A 21811-nucleotide genomic window follows, 5' to 3' on the forward strand; every position below is an offset into this window, starting at 1 on the left:
GATCGATGGCATCAACTCACCTGAAGACTCAAATCTCTTCCTCTCTCTCTCTCCATCACTACCCAACTCAATACCACGAACTGAACTGAACTTTACTCATCATCGTAACACTGTATCTTTTTTACCCTAGACTTGAAGAAGCTTGATTTTTCACATATTTTTCCACACTTACCGATATACTTACTTATATATATATAATCATTGCTTACCTGTTTGATTTATCTACATTTATATTACTGTATTGCGTAGTCACTAATAAATATTATTAGTAAATAGCAATACTGGACCCCAAAGTGTTTTCTATTTCTTTATTCCCGTCACGGGGTACGTGACAGTACGGTCTCCATTTGTGAGGGAAGACAAAATAGTGCTCTCTGAACCAGAAATGAGCCCACAGTGGACAGAAGGCCTTGAACAGCGTGAAACTCAAAACTCTCCAGAAGGGTGCATGTCCATACATTGTTACTGATGTACACAACAGAACAGACCATGTCCATACGTTGTTATTGCTGTGCGCAACAGAACAGACCATGTCCATACGTTGTTATTGCTGTGCGCAACAGAACAGACCATGTCCATACGTTGTTATTGCTGTGCGCAACAGAACAGACCATGTCCATACATTGTTACTGATGTACACAACAGAACAGACCATGTCCATACGTTGTTATTGCTGTGCGCAACAGAACAGACCATGACATCGTACTTGCTGAGAAGACAGTGCTTGGGACATTGCAACCAGTTAAATCCATGTTCCCTGCCACGGCATGAGAAGGTGCCGTATTCGACCCAGCACTCAGCACCAAATAGTGGATGATATGGGTGAATTCGACTCTGATTTATGGGATCGCCCAGTCGATGTGAGCCACCTACATACACCACAGCAGCAGATCGTGAAGCAGCTGCTACGAGAAGAATGGCAGTCCATTTCAAAATCAGACAATGACATTGGATGTGTCTGAAGTTAGCAGCTGAGCATCTCTCTCAAAGATGATGAACTGGTTGCCCACTCTTATATTTCAGTCCAAAATCCCTCTACAACAAAATAAAGGATTACTTGTGTAACCCTCAGGCTCGGGCAGCACATGTTCGTCTAGGGGAAGACAACTTCTGGCCTCGCCAACCTGAGAAATCTCGTTCGTGTGGATGCTGCGTGATGTGTTGCCCGGTTACAAATCCGCACCACAAAATATCAAACAGTACACAATATGTGATTAAATGATTGAACTTTATAAAGGGGGCTACTTAACCCTTTATCAGAATAAAGGGTTAGTAATGAAAATAAAAAGAAAAAGGAAAACAACAGGAATTCTGCAGATGCTGGAAATTCAAGCAACACACATCAAAGTTGCTGGTGAACGCAGCAGGCTAGGCAGCATCTATAGGAAGAGGCGCAGTCGACGTTTCAGGCCGAGACCCTTCGTCAGGACTAACTGAAGGAAGAGTGAGTAAGGGATTTGAAAACTGGAGGGGGAGGGGGAGATGCAAAATGATAGGAGAAGACAGGAGGGGGAGGGATAGAGCCGAGAGCTGGACAGGTGATAGGCAAAAGGGGATACGAGAGGATCATGGGACAGGAGGTCCGGGAAGAAAGACGGGGGGGGGGGTGACCCAGAGGGTGGGCAAGAGGTATATTCAGAGGGACAGAGGGAGAAAAAGGAGAGTGAGAGAAAGAATGTGTGCATAAAAATGAGTAACAGATGGGGTACGAGGGGGAGGTGGGGCCTAGCGGAAGTTAGAGAAGTCAATGTTCATGCCATCAGGTTGGAGGCTACCCAGACGGAATATAAGGTGTTGTTCCTCCAACCTGAGTGTGGCTTCATCTTTACAGTAGAGGAGGCCGTGGATAGACATGTCAGAATGGGAATGGGATGTGGAATTAAAATGTGTGGCCACTGGGAGATCCTGCTTTCTCTGGTGGACAGAGCGTAGATGTTCAGCAAAGCGGTCTCCCAGTCTGCGTCGGGTCTCACCAATATATAAAAGGCCACATCGGGAGCACTGGACGCAGTATATCACCCCAGTTGACTCACAGGTGAAGTGTTGCCTCACCTGGAAGGACTGTCTGGGGCCCTGAATGGGTGGTAAGGGAGGAAGTGTAAGGGCACGTGTAGCACTTGTTCCGCTTACACGGATAAGTGCCAGGAGGGAGATCAGTGGGAAGGGATGGGGGGGACGAATGGACAAGGGAGTTGTGTAGGGAGCGATCCCTGCGGAATGCAGAGGGGGGGGAGGGAAAGATGTGCTTAGTGGTGGAAAAAGGGCACATTTTAAGGAAAAAAGTCTATTGCGCATTGTTGGAGCTCACTGATACAGCCATTCATCAACCATCGACCTCCGAACGTCACTGACCTCCAAGAGTAGCTGGCCCTCGGACCCTCACTCCTCAGTCCACTCCGCCTGGTGGTCTTCCGACTCTCTCCATTCACGTCCTCTCACTCCATCGCTCCCCGATGAAAGACCCTGAAAATCTCTCTTCCAGACTCACAAGAAAGAACACATTTCTCCCATTGGATAACATGCATTCCAAAGCTCCGTTATCTCTAGCCATAACCCAAACATTGCTGCTACAGAGAAACCATTACATTAGCAGTGAAACCTTACAGCGCATTACACTTGCATGACCTAATTGTCCACAGGTGGATCGAGAAAGCTAACTCGCCTTACGGCTCACCAGTCGTGTGTGTCAGAAATAAAGATGGAAAGCTTCGTGTCTGTATTGACTATGGGGCCCTGAATGGGTAAACTATTCCTGACTGTCAGCCCATTCCATCAGTGCAAGATATTATGGGCAGCTTAGGGGGTAATGCTTGGTTCTCGTTACTTGACCAGGGGAAACGTACTATCAAGGATTCATGATGAAGGAAAGCAGGCCACTAACAGCCTTCATAACGCCCTGGGGCTTGTATAAGTGGGTTTGAATCCCCTTTGGACTCATGAATGTGCCTGCAGCCTGAATGTTTCATGGAGGATTGCCTTGAGGGATTAAGAAATCAAAAGTCTGTGTACCATGCCTGGACAACACGCTGGTGTTCAGTAAGCCCTTCGATGAGCATGTTGATGTGGTGAGAAGAGTGCTACAGCGAATGTGGGTGCATAGAGCAAAACTTGAACTGTGAGTACTTGAAGGCTGAGGTTCGCTACCTGGGAGGATTGTGTCAGCAGAGGGAAATCGGATGGGTGCTGCAGACGCAATGGCAGTAACAGCACTGAAGGAGAAGAGGCCAGGCATAGTGGGAGAACTGAGAAAGATTCCGGATCTCTCAGGCTACTATCGACAGTACATTAATGATTTCTCTCAGATTGTGACACCCCCCCCACCCCCCGCCGTCATCCTGTTAGAAAGCAGAGATGACAGTGACCAGAATCAGCTCGGTAGGAGTAGCAGCAGAAGGACAAATAAGAAGAGGAAATGTGCACTCGATCACTTGGACAGAGACACTGGAGAGGCTGACTGACCATCGAGTACAGCCACCTGTGCTGGGATTCCCAGGCCCTGCACAGCCACTCATTCTCCACATTGAAGCCTCCAGTCAGGGGTTGGGAGAAGTCCCGTACCAAAAGCAAGATGGCAAGTTGAGAGTCAAAGCGAACATTGACGGATCCGGAAGAAATCTACCACCTACACAGCGGGAAATTGCCCATAGATATATTCTTTGGCCTGAACACGGACAAAAGTCCTGCGACCCACAGTGAATACTTGGAAAGATGGAAAAGAGGGGCACAAGAAGTCCATCAGATTGCCAAGTGTATGTAAAAGGTCTCGGGGAGAAATAAGAGAAGTGATGACTGCGGAGTGAGATTCAGAGTTACAAACTGGGAATCGTGTCCTCGTAAAGAATCTGACACCTCACAGAGGCCTGGGAAAGCTTCAAAACTTTTGGGAGGACTGGATATATATCGTTCTATGAAAACTTGGGGAGGATGTACCGAACAATGAAGTAAAACCTGAACAAGGAAAGGGAAGATCCAGAGTACTGTATCACAAACTTGTCAGGCCGTGTGAACACCTGCCTTAGGATGCTGAACCACAAGTAGATACCGCTACAAAGCAAGGGTGTCTGCCAAAACGGAGCACCAGGGCTCACCCACCTAAAAGGGAAGAGAATGAACCAGTCAGCCACAGTGAGCATGAATATCACTACCAAGTCGAATGTCCCCAACCTCACAGTAGCAGGGACTGCAATGGTTTTGAAGTAGAGCCTATACAACCTGCTGAGCAGCAACTGAATGCTGAGGATTCACAATACTTCCAGCGACAAACGCCTGAGGAGGAACAGTTGGTGATCTTTCCTGCATGTGAACCAGTAACTGTCCCTGTATCTCATCTGTACCAAGTAACCTCGTTTACTTATCCGATTGTGAACCAGTAACTGTCCCTGTATCCCCATCTGTACCAAGTAACCTCGTTTACTTATCCGATTGTGAACCAGTAACTGTCCCTGTATCCCCATCTGTACCAAGTAACCTCGTTTACATATCCGATTGTGAACCAGTAACTGGCCCTGTATCCCTATCTGTACCAAGTAACCTCGTTTAATTATCCGATTGTGAACCAGTAACTGTCCCTGTATCTCATCTGTACCAAGTAACCTCGTTTACTTATCCGATTGTGAACCAGTAACTGGCCCTGTATCCCTATCTGTACCAAGTAACCTCATTTAATTATCCGATTGTGAACCAGTAACTGTCCCTGTATCCCTATCTGTACCAAGTAACCTCGTTTACTTATCCGATTGTGAACCAGTAACTGTCCCTGTATCCCCATCTGTACCAAGTAACCTCGTTTAATTATCCAATTGTGAACCAGTAACTGTCCCTGTATCCCCATCTGTACCAAGTGATTTTCCTGCATATGAACCAATACCAGTTCCTGTATTTACTCCTGCAAATGATGAGCCAGACAACCAGGTTGAGCAAAGAGAAGGGAGCTCAAAGTTCCCTTGGAGAGAATGACAACCAAAAAAATGCTTCACTTACGATAGTGTTGGGACCCCCACATGTCACAACATACAGACTAGGCGGCGTCAGTTTCAGGCCTTGCCTTGTAATTGTGTAGCGTCAATGACTTCATGGCTACCGGTGCCTCAGTTCTACATTAACTACTATGTGCCTACTGGAAACAAAAGGAACGTTGGTACGAGCAAAGTAGCATAGGGATTGTTGATTATGAGGACTGTTTATGCCCTAAATAAGTGAATGCCGTACGACAACAAGTTGGCATGAGGAAGTGCTCATGGACTGCCATAAAGCTTTCCTCAGTGGAAAGCCCTCAGAAAAGCCCTGGTAATCACAAACTCTTGTTAGAAATCATGATGTGGCTGCCACGGCCCGTTTAAATGCACTTGTGATTGTGATCTGTTCTCATTGTCAAGTAATTTGTAGCATTGAATGACTGGGATTCATAGCTAAGTACAGGGAAAGGAGTGTCTGTAAACAACTTCTCTGTCCAGATTACTATAGTGTGACAGCCTTGAGACTGAAATAAGAAAAGTAATGATTGCAAGTCTAACACTGTTTGACTTTAGACTTTACAAGTAATGATTGCAAATCTCCTCCAGATGTCAGAATGACATGTACTTTGGAGGGGGAGTATGTGATAAGGTTGAAATCTGTTCAATTTAGTATAAACAATTGTTCAAATGATTTTTTAAAAGAGTTGAAATAACTTATTTAGTGTGAATATCATTTTATGTTGAGAAAAAAGGGATAGTACTTTAAAAACCTGCAAATGTGTTGAGTTGAAAATTCTGAGAATCAGTGTATAGTATTGAGAACTGAATCTGCCATTGACTTGTACAGTCTTGCATTCAGGAAGGAAAAGTAATACAGAAAATAATTGGAATTTTAAGCAAATTGACACGTTCGTGTTCTCAGAAACACATTAAGTATTTTTCTCCAAAGTTTTATATAAATCTTCGAGCTATGTTTGTTTGAAACCGTGAAAAACAGGCTGTTTTTCACCCACTGTGGCTTGTATGATCGAAGCGTTAGATCTGCATGAAGCGCCATGAGCACGCAGTGTAAATGTTTGGATGCACAGCATTACTGATAACAGAGGATGATAGTTTATTGGAGTATTTTTATATTTTGTGATATATTTTTGATAATTCAGAATTACAGTGATATGTTCCCATGGAATAACAGAAGTGAAAGTTAAAGCAAAAAAGGCCAGAATGCCCCGAGGGTGGGTGGTGGGTTACACGCTGTATTCCTCATTGATCACAAAGTTACTGAGGAGTGAACAGTACAGCATGCCTGTTTCACTCGCCATCTCCCTTTTACAGGGGTACTACATCAACTCAAGTGTGCTTGGAAGCTCGATTTCAACGTTTAAGCAAAGTTTGGATAGGCACATGGATAGTGAGGGTATGGAGGGCTATGGTCCACGAGGAGGTCAAAGGGAGTAGACATGGTTTAGATGGGCTGAAGGGCCGGTTTCTGTGCTGTACTTTATGTCTCCATGCAGATTTTATTAATTGCAAATGAAAAGTCTAATTGCTGAATAGAGGTCTCTGGGACAGACAGAGTTTAATACGGATAGTTTGTTAGGACATCACTGCCATCTGTATATAAGTGCGTATTTGACTTTCGGAAAAGCACTAGACTTTTTGAGTTTTTTCGGGGAAGGAAATTGAAGCGACTATAGCTCCTGCCTCTTTGCTCCACACGCCACCTCAGTAGGTGGCGGTAATGCACGTTATGTTGGACTTCACAAGCAGGAAAGCAGATAGTTCTGCGGGGGGAGCAAGGTGGTGCATGGAAACACATGACTCCCTGCGGTCGCGTTCTCCGCTCGGGTTTGAAGCAGCCGGGATACCGTAACCCAGCAGCGCGCAGGCGCGTTTCGTCACGGTTGACGCGTAACTAGGGGCAGCAGGACGGGAGTTGGACCGGGCCGTCCCGGGAATCGGGCCCCGGGGCTTCGGTGCGCCAGGACGCTCGGCTCTGCCGGAGGTTAGCGCTCGCTCTGGTGCGCGGCGTTGGGTATTCGGGACCCATTAACCCAGGCATCCAACCTCTCGGCCCCCCATCGTCCCACCTCAACTCCACGCTATACCTCCTCCCCCCATTGATCCGCACCCCTCACCCCCTCCCCATTGACAGGCCTGCGCCTCCCCCAGCCCACACTCTAATCTGTCCTTAACTCCTGTCCCCACTTGCACTTTATCCCCATCCCACGGCATCCACCACGCTCCACTGATATTCCCACCAATAGCCCCTGGACCCCACCCTCACTGACTTCCCCATCTCCACTCTCATCTCTAATGGCTAGTAACACTTTTATACTCTCCTCCCAACACCGCCTCTGACATTTCCATCCTTACCGACTAAAATTCCTGCAGTGACATCCCTCCCGCAAGCAGCCCCCTCCATCACCATTCAAAACTGCCATCTCCCACCAACACCTACCACCTGCTAACATCCCCACCAACTTACGCTCGTACCTCGCAATCAACAGATGCTCAACAAACACCCCAACCAACAGCTCTCACACTCCAACAGCCCCCTTTGCTCTTCTCAAATGATGGTCCATCTCTCTGACACCATCCCAACAACTTCCACCCGCACAGAAACAGACTTAAAATTCTTGGCCATCTCAAATGTATGTTACTCAGGATGCCTCAGTAGATATGCTGTTCTTTGAATGAGAGAATCAGGGTTAGGTGTGTTTAAAAGATTCAGTGGTGCTATTTTGAAGAACAGTTGTGACCAATATTTACCCCTTACTGAAAATCTAAAAGCTGACTGCTCAGTGATTACATTCCTGTCTATGGATATGTTTTCCCTGCATTACAAGAGAATGTCTCAAAATATGCCATGAAATGTCAAGTGCTTTGCAACATCTTCAAATCGACATCATATAAATGCAGGTTTTGCCCTTTTTTTTTGAAGGACCTGAATATTTGCTATGATTTGGTCATTGGAGATGCATTGACATTGAATTGATTGTGCTTTAAGAATCTAGCTAATCTATTCTTTGACTTTGGAGAATGACTGACATCAGAATATATTTGAGCAAAATTCAGTGAGTTGATTTGGTGACTGATATCATTGGGTCTGAAGTGATGTTGCACTTGGTAAGTCAGTCTAAATGTGTATTGTGATTACCCCTAGCTTTTTCACTCTTTTCTTGCTCCCTTCTTTGTTTCTCTGACTTTTTTTAGAATGAGAACACTGATTATTGTTGTTCTTAGACTTTGACAGAGTTGTCTAATTCTTTCCGCTCCCCTGTTTTCATTTCCATGTCTCTGCAAAGTGAAATCAATTGCGTTACTATTGAATTTGCTTCCAATTTTTTTTTCTGCGACAGTAAGAACAATTTCCATTTATTTAATAACTATAAAATAGCAAAACTATTCCAGGGCAGTCTAGCAATATTTTCTGAAGCAGAATTTGATGCTAAGCTGTGTAAAGTGACATTAAGGGGGAAGACCAGTGGTTGATTGAAGGTTTTAAGAGTTATCATGAAGGAGAGAATGACAAAGGGGAGTGAAATTGAAGTTTTAGAAAAGGAGATCAGAGATGCGGTAATTAACTCCTGAGTGATGAATGGGTCAGACTTGGAGGAACTAAGGTATCCGGTTGAGTTGAGTCTGAAGGAACTTAAGGAAGTTGGCAAGGGAATTGATATGGTCCATGGAGTGTTTGGAAAACAAAGATAAGGATTTTAAAATGAAGACGTTGCTTTAACCAGAAGCTAATGCACGTGGAGAAGGTTAGTTTGGTGTTATTGAGGAATTATATGCAGAATTAAAAGGGCTAAAACCGAACTGACTTATTGGCAGCTTGACAAGCCGTGCTGTGAGAATAATGTATGAACGAAGAAGTGTTTGTCCCATGAGAAGCTTCTTGGTCTACCCTTATCAAAATATCTGATAGTAATGTATATCTGCAGCTGCAAACAGTGGGCTCACTCGGCTGCAGATTTTCTCAGGTTCGGTGAGCAGGGACTCTATTTTGACAACTGAGAATGCAAGCTTGCTAATAAACAGTATGTACTTCTAAGTGGGCTGTGTTTGACCGTTATTCCCTGGGACTGAAACTAAAGGCCTTTGGTAGAGAGGCAGATCGACATTACAAGCAGTCCTCAAGTTCCATTTTTACTGAAGTCAATTTTCACTATAAGTGGAAAATGCCCAAAACTCGCTATCTGGTAATTGTATCTCTGTAATATTATCATGAGTAGTATCAAAAGCATATAAAAATGAGAAGAAACCATTCCAAATGGAGAGAGGGAGGGAGGGAACTTGTTCTGCCATTCTTACAATGAGCCCGTGTTAGTGTTTAAATGTCATTCTGTTATGGGTAATTAGTTCATCACTGTTACATGGTTTGTTCTGCATGCCAGCTCGACATGTCATTTCACCATATCGATAGATCAAGGGTAAAGCTATGACAGGGTGCAGAATAGAGCTTTTCGGCACACAGAAAGTGCAGGCAGCCAGACAGGTGAAAGTTCATTATGAGATAGACTGTGGGGTCAAATGTCCATCCAATCATACCAGTCATGTTCAGGACCCTTATAACAGTGGGTCAGAAGCTGCCCTTGAACCTCGTGGTGTGTGCTTTCAAACCTTTGTATCTTCTGCCCAATGGCAGGGAGGAGTGGGGGAGAGAGAAGAGAATGTCTGGATGGGGAGGCATCTTTGATATGCTGGCAGTTTCTCTGGAGGTAGTGAGAAGTGTAGACAAAGTCCATGGAGGGGAGGCTGTTTTCTGTGATGTCCACTGTTTCTCGTGGACTTGAGCCATTCCAGCTCTGATGCTTTTTATGGTGCATCTATAAAAAATTAGTAAGGGTTAATGGGGGCATGCCAAATTCCCTTAAACTGCTGAGGAAGCAGAGGCTTCCTTGGCCATAGCAGTTGGACACAGACACACTGGTGATGTTTACACCAAGGAACTTGAAGCTCTCAATCATCTTCACCTCAGCTCCATTTATGTAAATGAATGCACTCCCCTGTTTCCTGATGTCACTGGTCAGCCCTTTCGTTTTGCTGACATTGAAGGAAAGGTTGTTGTTTTGAGACCATGTCACTGAACTGTGTATTTCCTTCTGTACTCCAACTCATCATTATTTGTGATTTGGGCCACTGTGGGGTGTTACCTGTAAATTTGTAGATGAAGTTAGCTCCATAGTCGTGAGTGTATGGGAAGTTGAGGACACACTCTTGTGGGGCACCAGTGTTGAGGTTACTGTGGCAGAGGTGTTGCTGCCTCTTACTGATTCCAGTCTGTTGGCCAGGAAATCAAGGATCCAGTTGCAAACAGGTGTTGAGTCCCAGGTCTAGGAGTTAGCTTGGAATTACAGTTATTGCAGTCAATAAGAAGTCTTTGTTATCCAGATCCTCCAGTGCTGAGTGTAGGCTGGGGAGATGGCATCTGTTGTGGACCTGTTTTTAGAGATAGATGAATTTGAGTGTGTTGCTTGGGAGGCTGAGTTTAATGTGTACCATGACCAGCCTCTCAAAGCACTTCATGGTGATGGAGGTGAGGGCTACAGGCAGTAGTTGGTGAGGTGCATTATTCTACTTTTCTTTTATAGTTTGTGTGTTGTATATAGAGATACAGTAAAGATGCTTCTACCTCAACGAGTCCACGTGGCCCAGCTACACTGATGTGACCAGTTAACATACTGTTGGATTCTGGTGTTTAAATCCAAGCCTCGTGCAGAAGTCAGGAACGAGGCATAAAACTTGTTGCTTCACTGTTGTTTCATTAAGAATTGGTAGAACAAAGAGAGCAGTAACGAAACAGTGATATGGGTCTTACTACTTGAAGAAGAGAGAAATTAAAGATGGCATCCAAAAGCAGCGCAAATATGAATCAATAACACATTTAGAAAATACTTATTGAATTCTGCAGTAAAAGTAAGCAATGAAAAAACACTTATTCACTTAATGAAGCACAGAGAAGCTTTCAGAATTATACTTTGTATAGCACATACTAAACTAATGTATATAAATGCTACTTAATTACAAACAGATAATTATTAAACTGCAAGGAAAATGGTAATTAAAATTGTCTGTGCAATTTCAGAGGAAACCAGAGCACCTGGAGGAAAGCCACACATTCACGGGCAGAGCATACAAATTCTGACAGAGTAAGGATGGAATTGCAACCATGCTGTAATAGCCTTACTCCATCCCCTACACTACCATGCCTTCAATAGCAGGGTGATAATGTTCTTAGAGCAGGTGGGGACCTCAGATTAACGTGCTGCTGGTGCTGTAATAGCCTAAAGCCTGATTTATACTTCTGCGTCAACGCGTTGCCATAAGTACTGCGTCGCCGCAAAGCCGAGGCGGAACCCTACGCGAGAGCCTGCGTTGCTGTGACGCGCACTTCTCCCAAAATGTAACTACACGTTGCGGCAACGCAGACCGCAACAACTGTGATTGATCTGCTTGGTAACATCTCATTTCCTCCTACGCTGCAATAGCTTCCTATTGGGCGACTGAAGGGCAGGGAAGGAACTCTGGTTGCAATGCTTTCCATAAAGCTTTACAGACCTCCGAAATTATGGAGGACACGTTTGGCTTTTACGAGAAAAGACGCTCGCTTTAATCTTGTTTACCCCGAGAAAGACTACCATGACCATGAAGCCTTGCGCGGGCAGGTCTGTGCACATGCATGACATGCGCGAATTGCAAGCGACGCAGATACACCAATGTACAAGTATAAATGCTCACAACACGCGTAAGTCACCTGCGTAGGTTACTGTGTCCGTTTGACGCAGCAGTATAAATCAGGTTTACTCCATCCCCTACACTGCCATGCCTTTGATAACAGGGTGATAATGTTCTTAGAGCAGGTGGGGACCTCAGATTAAAGCAGGGAAAGGTTAAAAATGTCTGCAGATATCCCCACCTGCTGATCTACGCAGGATTTAAAGATCTATGCCAGATTCTTCCCATGAGTTCACTTTCAAGTAGACTGATCTGATGTGTGTAATGGTGACTGTGTGTACTAGTGTGTTTAAGGCTGTTGGGGTGGGTAGTGACATTCCAATCCCCTTCTGTTGAAAATCTGCATAGAATGCATTGAGTTCATCAGGGAAGGATGTGATGCTGTGAGTTGAGTGCAAGTAATCTGGGGCAGTTTTAAGTATCATCCACTTTATGGAGAACAAAATGAGGAAAGCTGGCTAGAAGTCTATTGGATGGCAAGATGGATGAAGGGTACATCAGGTAATGTTAGAGTTGGAGAATAGTGACTTTGACAGCATTATAAAGTCAACATGAGGTCAGTTATGACGCCAGGGAAGTGATCAGTTCTTTTATGGAGGGGAACAAACAGTCCGTATTTCAGGCTAACACCTTTCATTTGGTCCTGAGGAAAGGTTTCAGCCAGAAATGTTGACAGTTTATTCCTCCCCATAGATGCTGCCTGGCCTGCTGAGTTCATCCCAGCATTTTGAGTGTGTTGCTTGGGTTTCCAGCATCTGCAGATTTTCTCTTGTTTATGATAAGAAAACACAGTCCATTGTTGTGCAATATGGTCGTAGTGTTGAGTAGGTTTTGCCAGTTGGTTGAAGGATCAGATGGGACGTTAACACAAGGAAATCTGCAGCTGCTGGAAATTCAAGCAACGCACATAAAATGCTGGTGAACGCAGCAGGCTAGGCAGCATTTACAGGAAGAGGTACAATCGACGTTTCGGGCCGAGACCCTTCGTCAGGACTAACTGAAAGAAGAGCTAGTAAGAGATAATCCAGAGGAAGATGGAGAGCAGGCAAGGAGTTATCATGAGAGGGACAGAGGGAGAAAAAAGAGAGAGGAAAAAAAGGGGGAAAAATAAAAATAAATAAGGGATGGGGTGAGAATGGGAGGAGGGGCATTAACGGAAGTTAGAGAAGTCAATGTTCATGCCATCAGGTTGGAGGCTACCCAGACGGAATATTAGGTGTGAATCTTCCTCTGGGCCCCCCTCCCACTTTCTTCCTCCCTAGGCCTCCTGTCCCATGATCCTCTCCCTTCTCTAGCCTCGTATCCCTTTTGCCAATCAACTTTCCAGCTCCCCCACCTTCCCCCCTCCGGCCTCCAAATATCTTACTATCTCTTCTTTCAGTTTGTCCTGACGAAGGATCTCGGCCTGAAACGTCGCCTGTACCTCTTCCTATAGATGCTGCCTGGCCTGCTGCGATTACCAGCATTTTGTGTGTGTTGCTCAGATAGGACGTTATTGGCTTTAATCAGAATAGTGTTGTGTTGTGGCATCCGTTAGTCTCGCGAGACCATGGATCTGCGCCTGGAAGGTCTTGCTTCAGTCCGTGTTAGAGCAGCATCTATTGTTGCTGTAGAGGCCCACACGGGAGTGACAGTCTCGGCTGCAGCGACTGCACTTGAAGGTGCTGTCCTCCAGTGTTGCCTTGGTGCTGTTTTTCCAACGAGTGCGCTTTTCTTCAACAGCAAGCCTCAGCTTCTCTTCTTTTCAGACCTCTGCGTAGTTCCAGCCTCCAGTGAGAGCGATCACTTGCGATATCTCCCACCTCTCGACGTTCATTTTCAGTGACTTCATGTCTCTCTTACAAACGTCTTTGAAACGAAGATGGGGCTGCCTTTGTGCTCCCTTGCCGGAGGCCAGTTCCCCGTACAGCGGGTCTTTCGGGATCCTCCTGTCTGACATGTGGTGTACATGGCCCAGCCAGTGGAGATGGCGTTGTTGGAGCAGGATGAAGAGGCTGGGTATCTGGGCATGGGCCAGGACCTCATTGTTGGTGACTCGGTCAACCCACTTGATGTCCAGGATGCGTCTCAGGCTGTGAAGGTGGAAGGCATTGAGACGCTGCTCTTGTCTGGAGTAGAGGCTCCAGGTCTCGCTGCTGTAAAGCAGTGTGCTGAGGACGCAGACCCTGTAGACTGCAATTTTGGTGTGCGTCGTCAGCTTTCTGTTCTCCCAGACTCTCTTTGTCAGCCTGGCGAATGTTGAGGCTGCTCGTCTGATCTGTCTGTTGATCTCGGGATCCAGGGAGAGACTGTCCGTGATGGTGGAGCCAAGGTATGTAAACTCGTGAACTACCTCCAGCTTGTAGTTGTTGATGGTAATGGTAGGGGGGTGTTCAACGCCTTGGCCCAACACGTTGGTCTTCTTCAGGCTGATGGTCAAGCTGAAGTCCTGGCAGGCTCTTGAGAAGCTGTCCATGAGGCGTTGCAGTTGCTCTTCAGAGTGTGTTGCCAGTGCTGTGTCGTCTGCAAATGACATGTCCCTGATCAGTACTTCACGAACCTTGGTTTTCGCCCTCAGCCGGGACAGACTGAACAGCCTCCCGTCCGATCTGGTGTGGAGGTAGACACCATCTGTTGATGTTCCAAAGGCGTGCTTCAGCATGACTGCGAAGAAGATGCCGAACAGGGTGGGGGCAAGCACACAGCCCTGCTTCACACCGCTACGGATGTTGAAGGCCTTCGAAGAAGAGCTGTCGAACTGAACGACGCCCTTCATGTCTGTGTGGAATGACTGAACTATCCTGAGGAGCCTCGCGGGACAACCAATCCTGGCGAGAATTTTGAACCGGCCGCCTCTGCTCACAAGGTCGAAGGCCTTCGTAAGGTCAGTGAAAGTGGTGTGGAGTGGTTGTCTTTGCTCTCTGCATTTCTCTTGTAGCTGTCGAAGGGAGAAGATCTTGTCGATTGTGGAGCGTTCTGACCTGAAACCGCACTGAGACTCGACATATACCCTTTCAGCTATTTTCTGCAGTCTGTTCAGGACCATGCGGGCGAAGACCTTCCCAACGATGCTCAGCAAGGAGATTCCCCTGTAGATGTTACAGTCGCTTTTGTCCCCTTTGTTCTTATATAGGGTGACAATGTTGCAGTCTCTCATGCCTTGCGGCACTGCTCCCTCTGTCCAGCACTGGCACTGTAGTTCGTGCAGGTGGTTTAGCAGGATGCCCTTTGCGCATTTGATGGCCTCTGGTGGAATGCCATCCAGTCCTGGTGCCTTCCCAGTGTGCAGGCTGTCGATGGCTTTACTCAGCTCTTCGGCAGTCGTCAATGCATCAAGTTCCTCCATGACAGGCAGGCATTCCACAGCATCTAGCGCGCTGTCCGAGAGGCTGTTTTCTCTGGAGAAGCGTTCAGAGTAATGCTCCACCCATCTCTCCATCTGCTAGCTTTTGTCATTGAGTCAGAATATATGGAGCAGAGAAAGGTTTAATATCACTGGCATATGCAGTGAGATATGCTGTTTTATGGCAGCAGGACATTGTGATATGTAAATTATAAATTGTAATAAGAAATGTACAGTAAAAAGAGCAAAAAAGAAAAAATGAGGTTGCGTACATCAGTTCATTGTCCATTCAAAACTGTGGCAGTGGGGAGGATGTTGAGTAGGTGTCTTTAAGCTCCTGTACTACCTCTGTGATAGTAGCAATGAGCAGAAGACATGTCCCGGGTGATGGGATTCGATCGAGTTCTAGAAGTAAAGTGCATGAACTTGAAGGGCCTCAGCATGTTTAGTACCTTTAGAATGGATAAGGAGGGTTATGATTGTTGGCAAATCACCCACAAGGAATTGTTTGATGTTCAGAAGGCTGATGACAGCAGATTTAAAAAGAGAAAGGAATGCTAGCTAATCTCTAATAATGTTACTTTGTTAAAAGGAAGATGGTTGTCAGCACGTTACTGGGACTAATTAAGGGAGCAGAAAGTGATATAGAAGTGACGGGTGCATGAGTGGCAATTGCAAAACAAAAAAGATATTTTCAATGTTGGAGCTAAAATAGGAGCATGTTGACCTGGTGGGCTGGGGGGCGGTGGGGGGAGAGGGGCAGGCGCAGAAGTAACCTGGGATGAGGTTGTTGGGAGGGGAGGAAGGGGGATTTTTTTTTTTGAGGAACATATTCCAGATATCAGGTTATGAAAAGAATTCCTTGTGTTATCTGTGGTTCTTTTACCAATTCTTTTGCAATTTTGAATAGCTTCAGTAATACTTTGCTTAATCTTCTGTCAGATATTTCCCGTTAATGGAAAGCTCTCCTATTCTGATAAAACTCCAACACAGCCTTATTCCTGGTAAGGATAAATGATGGTAGGTCAGAAGCTGGTTTCAATTCAACCTACACCCCCAAAATGCTGGTGGAATGCAGCAGGCCAGGCAGCATCTGTTAGAAGAGGTACAGTCGACTTTTTGGGCCGAGTCCCTTCGTTGGGATGATGGGTCTCGGCTCGAAACGTCGACTGTACCTCTTTCAATAGATGCTGCCTGGCCTACTGCGTTCCACCAGCATTTTGGGGGTGTTGCTTGAAATTCCAGCATCTGCAGATTTCTTTGTGTTTGTGTTCAATTCAGCCTCTTGGGTTTTTCCCTCAGTGAGGTTGTGTTTGTTTTTAAAATTCAACCTGACATTTTTAAGAGTAATTTTCTTGGGAATGAGTAATGAAATTGCTAGCCAGTCTTATTCAATCTCCCCATACTTGTGGCTGTCTCCATCTTTCTCAATCTTAGAAGATAGTGATGAGACTGTTAATTTGTTGTTTTTCACTAAATTGATAAAATCTCATCTAATAATCTAATCTAAAATATTTGAAGTGATTAATTGCCTTCAGAATAAAACTGCTGTAAATTACTGTAATAAAGTATGCCCACTGTTATCTATATCTCTCTGTCTTTCACTTAATTTATGGAACAAACAAGCTGTTTGTAAAGTGATTTATTTTTCAAAAGATCTCACTCTTTTAAGATAAATTCTACTGCTGTGTCATAGAAATTTGACATATGAACATATGATGTGACAGCAGTACAGTGCAGAGACGAAATTATTATAAATGACAAAACTAAGTAGTGCAAACGGATGGAAATAGCACGGCAGTGTTATTGGACACGGTTTTCCACCACCTGGACAACACAAACACCTATGTCAGGATGCTGTTCATTGTCTATAGCTCAGCATTTAATACCGTCATTCCCGCAATCCTGATTGAGAAGTTGCAGAACCTGGGCCTCTGCACCTCCCTCTGCAATTGAATCCTCAAATTCCTAACCGGAAGACCATAGTCTGTGTGGATTGGCAATAACATCTCCTCCTCGCTGACGATCAACACTGGTGCACCTCAGGGATGTGGGCTTAGCCCACTGCTCTACTCTCTATATACACACGACTGTGTGGCTAAGCATAGCTCAAATACCATCTATAAATTTGTTGATGATAGAACTATTGTTGGTAGAATCTCAGGTGGTGACGAGAGGGCGTACAGGAGTGAGATATGCCAACAAGTGGAATGGTGTCGCAGCAACAACCTTGCACTCAACGTCAGTAAGACGAAAGAGCTGATTGTGGACTTCAGGAAGGGTAAGATGAAGGAACACATACCAATCCTCATTGAGGGATCAGAAGTGGGGAGACTGAGTAGCTTCAACTTCCTGGGTGACAAGATCTCTGAGGATCTAACCTGGTCCCAACATATTGATGCAGTTATAAAAATGGCAAGACAGCAGTTATACTTTCTTTGGAGTTTGAAGAGATTTTGGATGTCAACAAATACACTGAAAAACTTCTATAGTTGTACCGTGGAGAGCATTCTGACAGGCTGCATCACTGTCTGGTATGGAGGGGCTACTGTACAGGACCAGAAGAAGCTGCAGAAGGTTGTAAATCTAGTCAGCTCCATCTTGGGCACTAGCCTACAAAGTACCCAGGACATCTTCAGGGGGCGGTGTCTCAGAAAGGCAGCGTCCATTATTAAGGACCTCCAGCACCCAGGGCATGCCCTTTTCTCACTGTTACCATCAGGTAGGAGGTACAGAAGCCTGAAGACACACACTCAGTGATTCAGGAACAGCTTCTTCCCCTCTGCCATCTGATTCCTAAATGGACATTGAATCTTTGGACACTATCTCACTTCTGTTTTTAAATATACATTATTTCTATTTTTGTACGATTTTTTAATCTATTCAATATATGTAATTGATTTACTTGTTTATTATTTTTATTTTTTTCTCTGTTAGATTTGTATTGCATTGAACTGCTGCTGCTAAGTTAACAAATTCAATGTCAAATGCCAGTGATAATAAATCTGACTCTGACTGGACTTTTCAAAAATCTGAAAGTAGAGGGGAGAGGCTGATCCTGAATCCCTGAGTGTGGTCTTCAGGCTCCTGTACCCCTTCCCTTATGGCAGTAATGTGAAGAGGGCATGCCCTGGGTGGGGAAGGTTCTTAGTGATGTATCTCACCGTGAAGTACCGGTACATCTTATTGAAGATGTTTTCAATGTTAGGGCATATTGTGCTCAGTTTGGAGCTGGTTGAGTCTACAGTTTGTAGCCTCTTGTGATAAAGCCAGGCTGTGATGCAACCAATCAGAATGCATATCTACAGGAATTTATCACTTTGTTTACTAAGTCCCCTCAAACTCATAATGAAGTAGAGCCACTGGCATGCCACCTTTGAGATTGCATCAATGTATTGGGCTCAGAGGACCTGTGATGTTTTAGTGTTTGGGAACTTGAAACTGCTTTTCAAGTTTTCTGTAGTTTCCTCAGACTAGTTTGTAACATCTCTAGATAGAAGAGGCTGGAGGGTAAAGAATTGATAATCCTTTTCAATTGACTATGTTGATGCAACCTGGGAAAGTAGACATTTGTACAATCCTAGATCAGTTTGTGATAAATACAGCAGGCGGTGAAAAAGGCGAATGGTATGCTGGCATTTATAGCAAGAGGATTCGAGTACAGGAGCAGGGAGGTACTACTGCAGTTGTACAAGGCCTTGGTGAGACCACACCTGGAGTATTATGTGCAGTTTTGGTCCCCTAATCTGAGGAAAGACATCCTTGCCATAGAGGGAGTACAAAGAAAGTTCACCAGATTGATTCCTGGGATGGCAGGACTTTCATATGAAGAAAGACTGGATGAACTGGGCTTGTACTCGTTGGAATTTAGAAGATTGAGGGGGGATCTGATTGAAACGTATAGAATCCTAAAGGGATTGGGCAGGCTAGATGCAGGAAGATTGTTCCCGATGTTGGGGAAGTCCAGAACGAGGGATCACGGTTTGAGGATAAAGGCGAAGCCTTTTAGGACTGAGATTAGGAAAAACTTCTTCACACAGAGAGTGGTGAATCTGTGGAATTCTCTGCCACAGGAAACAGTTGAGGCCAGTTCATTGGCTATATTTAAGAGGGAGTTAGATATGGCCCTTGTGGCTAGGGGGATCAGAGGGTATGGAGGGAAGGCTGGTGCAGGGTTCTGAGTTGGATGATCAGCCATGATCATAATAAATGGCGGTGCAGGCTCGAAGGGCCGAATGGCCTACTCCTGCACCTATTTTCTATGTTTCTATGTATTAATTAAAGGCTTATACTATATGACTGGGAGTTCTCAAGTAAAACTTTTAATGACAGGTTTAACTGATGCATATTTACCATCAATATTTATCATTTGAATTTATTAGCCCTTAATTTGTATGTTGAAATTTCAGTTACTGTAAAGAAAAATGATATGTGATCTTTCTGTTTGGAAAAGAGAACATTGGAGAAACTTGCCGGCTGAACCAACCATTTAGAGTGATGCATTTACTACACGGGTATGGCAATCTAAAGTTGCAATATACTCAGCAGCTACTTTTAGATACCTTCTGTACATCTCATTAATGCAAATATCTAATCAGCCAATCTTGTGGCACCAACTCAATGCATAAAAGCATGGCCAAGAGGTTTGGTTGTTGATCAGACCAAACATCAGAATGGGGAGGAAATGTGATCAAAGTGACTTTAACCATTGAATGATTGTTTGTGCCAGATGGGGAGGGTTGAGTATCTCAGAAACTGCAGATCTTCTGGGATTTTCCTCTGACCTCTCTCATTAACAAGGCATTTTTACACACAAGTCTCCGGTGTTTATGGAGGATGGTGCGAGACAAAACAAACATCCACTGATTGGCAGTTCTGTGGGTGAAAATGCCATGTTAATGAGAGAGAGGTCAGAGGAGAATGGCCAAACTAGTTCAAGCTGACATGAAGGTGACAGTAACCCAAATAATCACACGTTACAACAGAAGGGCATCTCTGTATGAACAAAACATTGAACCTTGAGATGGGTAGCAGCGGCTGAAGACCACAAACATACTGTATCAGGTACAGGAGCTGCCCAGTAAAGTGGCCCCTGAATGTATTTCATAGTGTGATTTCAGAAAAAGATTGCAAGTGTTCTCTTCTGTTACAGCTGTTTATCATTAGCAAGAATTACAAGGTGCTATAACTGAAAAGTTTGTCTTAGCACTTAGAAGGAGCAGATTGCAAAAAAAAATGTTCAGAAGATGGCAATGCTTTGTTTTAAGCTAACTTATTTCCCTAATGTGAAAACTAGGAATGTTCCATGAGATTCTTGAAGGTACAGAAAGCATTTTATGGAGGCTTGGTGTGTCTGCTTACCAACCTGATGTACAAATGTTTTTCTTTTGCAGTCAATAGTTGATCAAGACCCAAGCTTTACATTTGTGATTAACTACATTATATTCTACAATTTTTGAATAACTATTGTAAAATGACCAGCATGCAATAACTCAGTTTTTTTTATTTTTGCAGCATATGATTTGTTTCTTTTCAATTGTAGCTGTGAAATGGAGAGACCATGGACTAAATGTATGTAAATATACTGGCAAGATGGGAACAGCCTCTTCACTGGTGGGTCCAAATGAAGTAATTGAAGATACTGATGGTGGTGGAGAAGCGTGTGAGATCCCAGTGGAAGTCAAGCCCAAGGCCAAGCTGCTGCGTAGCTCATTTAGACGGGGACCACGTGTAATTGGCGCAAGCTTTAAGTCAACAGCTTCAGTTGACTTTGAATATGCTGCAGAATATGAGCGACTCAAGAAGGAGTATGATATCTTTCGTGTCAGTAAAAATAACGAAATTACCTCCATGCAAAAAAGGGAAAGCAAGCTTGACAAGGAAAACAAAAGGCTGAGGGCAGAGCTTCAGGTAAGAAATTGATGATGTTGTGAGGTAATATATGCTGAACTTGAGATCTGAGAAATCAAGTGCAATTGTTTTACCTGGTTGTAAAGGTCCTGCCTAAAATGGACTTCAAGCAGTGTGAGCAACACACACAAAATGCTGGAGGAAAAGAGTAAACAGTCGATTTTTTGGGCTGAGACCCTTCATCAGCATTCCTGATAAAGGGTCTCGGCCCGAAACATCAAATGTTTACTCTTTCCCATAGATGGTGCCTGGCCTGCTGAGTTCCTCCAGCAGTTGTGTGTGTTGCTTGGATTTCTAGCATCTGCAGATTTTATTGATCCTAAAGGAAATTACAGTCACAGAAACATTACAAGTGCACGGATATACAAGTATACAAATTTCAGAAGAGAAAGACTTTTTAAAAAAAAGTTACCACAAACAGTCTAACGGAGGGCGGGGGGGGGGTCACACTTTCCTGGTTATTGGTTGAGTGATTACAGAGCCGAATGGCCTCATATAACCTCATATTGCACTCTTTGGAAATTAATTAATTAAGGCATCCGTTAGTCTTGTGAGACCATGGATCTGCACCTGGAAAGTCTTCACTCTCCAGGGCGCAGGCCTGGGCAAGGTTGTATGGAAGACTAGCAGTTGCCCATGCTGCAAGTCTCCCCTCTCCACGACACCAATGTTGTCCAAGGGAAGGGCATTAAGACCCATACAGCTAGACACCAGTGTTGTCGCAGAGCAATGTGTGATTAAGTGCCTTGCTCAAGGACACAACACGTTGCCTCGGCTGGGGTTCAAACTCACGACCTTCAGGTCGCTGGTCCAATGCCTTAACCACTTGGCCACGTGCCCACACTCTCTTTGGAAAGGACTCTATCTCATGGGATATATGACCACT

The 21811-nt window shown here is 44.7% G+C and overlaps 1 protein-coding gene across 5 annotated transcripts in view; it reads left to right on the forward strand.

The window, feature by feature from the left end:
* Positions 1-6819: 6819 nt before the first annotated feature.
* nphp3 (nephronophthisis 3) overlaps positions 6820-21811 on the forward strand; it is a 184930-nt gene continuing 169938 nt past the window's right edge. For 3 of the 5 annotated variants that reach the window (XM_063070065.1, XM_063070066.1, XM_063070067.1), the window contains exon 1: positions 20539-20925. In XM_063070065.1, the coding sequence (XP_062926135.1) occupies positions 20608-20925 (318 nt within the window). In that variant the 5' untranslated portion in view covers positions 20539-20607. Of the gene's footprint in view, positions 6958-16656; positions 17297-20538; positions 20926-21811 lie in introns of those variants that run through there. The other 2 variants (XM_063070063.1, XM_063070064.1) reach the window with 2 other exon arrangements.

The sequence above is a fragment of the Mobula hypostoma genome, chromosome 17 (assembly GCF_963921235.1).
Source record: "Mobula hypostoma chromosome 17, sMobHyp1.1, whole genome shotgun sequence".
Lineage (NCBI taxonomy): Eukaryota > Metazoa > Chordata > Chondrichthyes > Myliobatiformes > Myliobatidae > Mobula > Mobula hypostoma.